The following is a 6965-nucleotide window of genomic DNA, read 5'->3' as shown; positions in this document are numbered from 1 at the left end:
TCCATACCAGAGTCGATACCACGGTGTGTACAAATAAATAAATAAATGATACTTAAACATTAATTCCTTTATTTAAACATTTGAGCATTATAAAAAACAATAGTGGCAACAGTCACAGGATATGAAAAAGCAATTACAAAATAGCTATATAATAAATACGTAGCGTGAAGTGGTTTTCTCTGAGATGTTCTGAAATGAGGTCTGGATTCGGTGTATGTTTGGGGATCTCTGTGTACGTGAAGTGAGTTCTGCTCGGTAGCTGGGATCTGGGCTTGAACTGCTGAAGCTTTGCTGGAATCCATGCTTTTCTGCAGCGTACAGGAACTGGATCCATGCTTATGAACTCAGAACCGGCCCTGTCCAGTTTCCTTCCTTCGCTTGAGATTCGGTCATATTTTCTGTGTCTTTTATAAGCTGCTCTTAAGGTCGGCTGTGTTAATGTTTGCTGACTTTGCTCCTGACTCTCCTGGTGGACATCCTCCTCTGGCTGATACTGGGGGGGGGGGGAGGCGGGAGAGAGGGGGGGAGAGGTAGAGGGGGGAGAGGGATGGGGGGGGAGGGAGAGGGGAGGGTGAGAGGGTGAGGGAGGGCGGGGGTGCGGGAGGGAGGGAGGGATGGGGAGAGAGAGAGAGAGATTTTAGTTTTCCAGCACGGTCTGACAGTGACTGAAACAGTGGAGTGTACAGGTGCTAAGGTGCGCTCCTACACACACACCTTGTACTCCGAATGCAGCATTAGTTTAAATTCACTGATTTGGTGTCAGGACAGAAAGTTTTATTAAAAGCATGAACAATAATTATTAGTGACATGAGGCTACATGTCTCTGACAGGACCCGGGCTGAATGGCGATGATGGAGGAACATTAGGAGGAAGTTTATAACACTGCGATGCGTTAGCGTCGTTAACAATAACAGGCTATCGCTAACATTACATGGAGTGTAACGTTCGCTGGTTTCACGCCACAACGCTGCTGCTTCAACAAACATAATACAGCACCGTCTTTCAGCCGCTTCACCAAATTCCAGGTGTTTCCTCGCTGTGTCTGAAATGAACGATAGCATCGGCCGCACACCGGCTTCACAGCGTCAATTATATGTCCGTTTTTATCCGCCTCGAATGCCAAGTATTTCCATATTCCATACCACTTTTCCTTTCAACCAGTCGGGGGCGGAGCTAAACTTCTGCAGTTTTTCCCCTTGTGCTTGTAGTTCTTCTTCTTCACCACTTGTGGACCGACTAAAACACTTGCGCGTGTTTGCTGCCCCCTTCAGGTCCGGAAGAATCGCAACCTCTGTACTTTCGGTACTTCATTACAACCGGTACCAACGGGACTGCAGAAAAACAAGTACCGTCACGTTATAAGAATGTTGGTACCGACTTGGTACTGAAGTATCGGTTCTCGTGACATCCCTACTCCCCACTCTCACTCTCTCCCTGACTCTCACTCACTCTCACTCTCTCCCTGACTCTCTCTCACTCTCTCTCTCACTCACTCTCACTCTCTCCCTGACTCTCACTCACTCTCTCACTCTCTCTCCCCCACTCTCACTCTCTCCCTGACTCTCTCTCACTCTCACTCTCTCCCTGACTCTCACTCACTCTCACTCTCTCCCTGACTCTCACTCACTCTCACTCTCTCCCTGACTCTCACTCTCTCACTCTCTCTCTCTCACTCTCTCCCTGACTCTCACTCACTCTCACTCTCTCCCTGACTCTCTCTCACTCTCTCACTCTCTTTCCCTCACTCTCACTCTCTCCCTGACTCACTCTCACTCTCTCCCTGATACTCACTCTCACTCTCTCACTCTCTCACTCTCTCTCACTCTCTCCCTGACTCTCACTCACTCTCACTCTCTCCCTGACACTCACTCTCACTCTCTCACTCTCTCTCTCTCTCTCACTCTCTCCCTGACTCTCACTCACTCTCACTCTCTCCCTGACTCTCTCTCACTCTCACTCTCTCCCTGACTCTCTCTCTCTCACTCTCTCTCCCTCACTCTCACTCTCTCCCTGACTCTCTCTCACTCTCTCACTCTCTCTCACTCTCTCCCTGACTCTCACTCACTCTCACTCTCTCCCTGACTCTCTCTCACTCTCACTCTCTCACTCTCTCTCCCTCACTCTCACTCTCTCCCTGACTCTCACTCACTCTCACTCTCTCTCCCTCACTCTCACTCTCTCCCTGACTCTCTCTCACTCTCACTCTCTCTCCCTCACTCTCACTCTCTCCCTGACTCTCTCTCACTCTCACTCTCTCCCTGACTCTCACTCACTCTCACTCTCTCCCTGACTCTCACTCACTCTCACTCTCTCTCCCTCACTCTCACTCTCTCCCTGACTCTCACTCACTCTCACTCTCTCCCTGACTCTCACTCACTCTCACTCTCTCCCTGACTCTCACTCACTCTCACTCTCTCCCTGACTCTCACTCACTCTCACTCTCTCCCTGACTCTCACTCACTCTCACTCTCTCACTCTCTCTCTCTCTCACTCTCTCCCTGACTCTCACTCACTCTCTCTCTCTCCCTGACTCTCTCTCACTCTCACTCTCTCCCTGACTCTCACTCACTCTCACTCTCTCCCTGACTCTCACTCACTCTCACTCTCTCACTCTCTCTCTCTCTCACTCTCTCCCTGACTCTCACTCACTCTCTCTCTCTCCCTGACTCTCTCTCACTCTCACTCTCTCTCCCTCACTCTCACTCTCTCCCTGACTCTCTCTCACTCTCACTCTCTCACTCTCTCTCTCTCTCACTCTCTCCCTGACTCTCACTCACTCTCACTCTCTCCCTGACTCTCACTCTCTCTCACTCACTCTCACTCTCTCACTCTCTCTCTCTCTCTCACTCTCTCCCTGACTCTCACTCACTCTCACTCTCTCCCTGACTCTCTCTCACTCTCACTCTCTCACTCTCTCTCCCTCACTCTCACTCTCTCCCTGACTCTCTCTCACTCTCTCACTCTCTCTCCCTCACTCTCACTCTCTCCCTGACTCTCTCTCACTCTCACTCTCTCTCCCTCACTCTCACTCTCTCCCTGACTCTCTCTCCCTGACTCTCACTCACTCTCACTCTCTCCCTGACTCTCACTCACTCTCACTCTCTCTCCCTCACTCTCACTCTCTCCCTGACTCTCACTCACTCTCACTCTCTCCCTGACTCTCACTCACTCTCACTCTCTCCCTGACTCTCACTCACTCTCACTCTCTCCCTGACTCTCACTCACTCTCACTCTCTCACTCTCTCTCTCTCTCACTCTCTCCCTGACTCTCACTCACTCTCTCTCTCTCCCTGACTCTCTCTCACTCTCACTCTCTCCCTGACTCACTCTCACTCTCTCACTCTCTCTCTCTCTCACTCTCTCCCTGACTCTCACTCACTCTCTCTCTCTCCCTGACTCTCTCTCACTCTCACTCTCTCTCCCTCACTCTCACTCTCTCCCTGACTCTCTCTCTCTCTCACTCTCTCTCTCTCTCACTCTCTCCCTGACTCTCACTCTCTCTCACTCGCTCTCTCTCTCACTCTCTCTCCCTCACTCTCTCTCTCTCACTCTCCCTCACTCGCTCTCTGACTCTCACTTCGCTCTCTCTCTCACTCTCTCTCCCTCACTCTCACTCTCTCCCTGACTCACTCTCACTCTCTCCCTGATACTCACTCTCTCTCCCTCACTCTCACTCTCTCCCTGACTCTCTCTCACTCTCTCACTCTCTCTCCCTCACTCTCACTCTCTCCCTGACTCTCACTCACTCTCACTCTCTCTCCCTCACTCTCACTCTCTCCCTGACTCTCTCTCACTCTCACTCTCTCCCTGACTCTCACTCACTCTCACTCTCTCCCTGACTCTCACTCACTCTCACTCTCTCTCCCTCACTCTCACTCTCTCCCTGACTCTCACTCACTCTCACTCTCTCCCTGACTCTCACTCACTCTCACTCTCTCACTCTCTCTCTCTCTCACTCTCTCCCTGACTCTCACTCACTCTCTCTCTCTCCCTGACTCACTCTCACTCTCTCTCCCTCACTCTCACTCTCTCCCTGACTCTCTCTCACTCTCACTCTCTCACTCTCTCTCTCTCTCACTCTCTCCCTGACTCTCACTCACTCTCACTCTCTCCCTGACTCTCACTCTCTCTCACTCGCTCTCTCTCTCACTCTCTCTCCCTCACTCTCTCTCTCTCACTCTCCCTCACTCGCTCTCTCTCTCTCACTCTCTCCCTCACTCTCTCTCTCTCTCTCTCTCACTCTCCCTCACTCTCGCTCACTCTCTCTCTCACTCTCCCTCACTCGCTCTCTCTCTCACTCTCTCTCCCTCACTCTCTCTCTCTGTCTCACTCTCTCTCCCTGACTCTCGCTCGCTCGCTCTCTTCACTCTCTCCCTCACTCGCGCTCTCTACCTCACTCTCTCCCTCACTCGCGCTCTCTCTCTCCCTCGCTCTCACTCTCCCCCTCACTCTCTCTCACTCTCGCTCCCTCTCTCTCACTCTCTCTCTCTCTCTCGCTCTCTCTCTCTCTCTCTCTCACACTCACTCTCGCTCTCTTTCCCTGACTCTCCCCCTCCCTCTGTCTCTCTCTCTGCATGTTGTGTGATTGATGTTGCAGTAGAACCTTTAACCCTGGTCTGTAATCCTCTGCTCTTGGGTTCTCGTGAGAACGCTGTGATGCTGTGTTTTTATTTCCCACACATTTTGACTGGTAGTCTTCGTTCCCATGCTGCTCTCCGCTAACTGTTAGCATCCGTACAGGTCCAGTTTAACATTAATACGACGTGTATGCTCACGTTTAAATAACGTCTCTCTCTTTTAATGACGCACACATTCCTGTGTTCAGATCAGTAATACCTGCTGATGGAACAGAACGCTGGTCACATGATCGTGAACACGCTGTGATGTCACTCTAAAACACTTTTTTCTTCTCTTTCGCCTTTCTGCCCGTCTTCCTGTGCGGTTACAGTACAGTATTCCGCGGTTTTGTCTGGATTAGAAATGACACTGTAACAGACTGAAGAAGCTTGTCTTGTAATATCCCCCTGAGTTCTTCTCTGAAGAAGAAACGCATCCCCACAGCGTGACGCTGCCACCACCACGTTTATCATTCTCACGCTCTCTTCATGGGCTCGTCCTGAGCAGCGGTCTCTTCCTAGCCACGCCTCCCATCCAGTGCTCGACTACACCTTCACTCCACTCAGACACTGTACCCTGTAACTCCTTCAGAGCAACTGCTGGCCTCACCGAATATCCACTTAAAAAGTGAACATGAGCTTGCAGTACAACACGTGACACGCGTGTGAAGGAAACGCGACAGTTTTGTGGGAAACGGTGTTTATGGGACAGACCTTAGATGTAAAAATGACATATAATATACATTTTATTTCCTGTAAATCACACACGATTAAATTTAAGCTGCTGTGAATATTTAACCCCCCCCCCGTCCCGTCTCTCTAGGAGACTAGGATCATGGTGGTGCCGTGTGCTGGAGTGCAGCCCATTAAGGAGGCTCTGGAGGACTGCATGCAAAACACAATTCCCATAATCCTCTATGCTCTGAGTCAGGACTCTGTTAGCCCGGACCAGGCGGCCGAGCTCCTGAAGGTCCACGACCTGCTTCCGTTTCCCATCTGCTTCGTCCCGCGTCCCCAGTATTCCCGGTATTCCTGCCTCTCAGGGGGAATCGGGGGCTCTCCAGAAGCAGCTCTTCTCCCTGGGCTTCCTCCAGGACGGACATGGAAACTGTTCGTGTGGCGCTCCCTCCCAAACACAGCATGGCCCCTCTGGGAAACCTCACAGCGTTCTCGGGGAGAGTCTGGACCGCCTCCATCGACTCCTCGTGCACTTCACCCGGCAGGTGTTCACCAGTCAGCTGGTGGAGGCGGCAAACCGACTGAACGCTCTTCACTGCAGCTGCCTCGACCTCTTCATCAACCAGGTAGGAACGAGAACAGGAACCACTGCAGAACCCTGAACACAGGACAGAGGGGGGGGGAGAGGGGGAGAGGGGGGGGAGGGGGGGGGGAGAGGGAGAGAGAGAGGGAGGGGGGGGAGAGAGAGAGGGGAGGGGGGGGAGAGAGAGAGGGGGGGGGGGGGGGGAGAGAGAGAGGGGGGGAGAGGGAGAGAGAGAGGGAGAGAGAGAGGGGGGGGGGGAGAGGGAGGGGGAGAGAGAGAGGGAGGGGGGGGGGGGAGAGAGAGAGACAGACAGACAGACAGACAGAGAGAGAGAGACAGACACAGAGAGACAGACACAGAGAGACAGAGAGAGAGAGACAGACACAGACAGACAGACAGAGAGAGAGAGAGAGAGAGAGAGTGTGAGTAAATCTCTCTCACTCACAGTACTTATTGTTAAGGAAATTTTCCCGCTCTTGTTAAATGTTCGCGTGATGCTGTAGGGTGTAGGTGGGACTCCACAGATACCCAGTAGGGGGCAGATTTCGTATTTTATTTGTAGTTGCCCCATGAAGAAGTATATTAAACAAAAACAGAACCCTACTCCTACAGAACTCTAACCGGGTCTCCTCTTACAGTGAGTGAGTGAGGTTTAAAATCCTCTCCTGACCCACAGAAAGCTTCGCGTCTGCGTACCAGTCTTCTGGATTTTCGGGATTAGTAAATACTTTTGATTGTAAGCTCAGAGTTTTAGATTTGAGACGCGGCTCATGACGCCAATCACGACGACGGCGGACCGTTTTAAAGAGAGACACGGAGCTCGTCGGTGTGGTTTAACGCCGCTGTGCGTGACATCACTAACATGTTTCACACTTCCCACTCGGAGAACCTGACACGTGAGGATAGTTGAGGATGTTTTGGCTCTGGACGCCTCGTCTAGTTGATGTCGCTTTTAAATCTTTCAGGTGTACGCGAGAACACGTAAGTGAAGTAAATGACTGGCAAGTCAGGCGCGTTAGAACAATCCTAAACTTGTTTATTTCTCTCCTGTGTTGTGTGTTAAAGCACGAAGCTAGTTAACGGTCCTC

General features: G+C 51.7%; 1 protein-coding gene across 1 annotated transcript in view; it reads left to right on the top strand.

The window, feature by feature from the left end:
* dstyk (dual serine/threonine and tyrosine protein kinase) overlaps positions 1 to 5958 on the top strand; it is a 19353-nt gene extending 13395 nt beyond the window's left edge. The window contains 2 exon segments of the mRNA XM_053674121.1: positions 5440 to 5622; positions 5624 to 5958. Of these exon segments, the coding sequence (XP_053530096.1) occupies positions 5440 to 5622; positions 5624 to 5956 (516 nt within the window). The 3' untranslated portion in view covers positions 5957 to 5958.
* The last annotated feature ends 1007 nt before the right edge of the window (positions 5959 to 6965 follow it).

The sequence above is a fragment of the Ictalurus punctatus genome, chromosome 21 (assembly GCF_001660625.3).
Source record: "Ictalurus punctatus breed USDA103 chromosome 21, Coco_2.0, whole genome shotgun sequence".
Classification (NCBI taxonomy): domain Eukaryota; kingdom Metazoa; phylum Chordata; class Actinopteri; order Siluriformes; family Ictaluridae; genus Ictalurus; species Ictalurus punctatus.
This window is presented reverse-complemented; position numbering and strand designations above follow the sequence as displayed.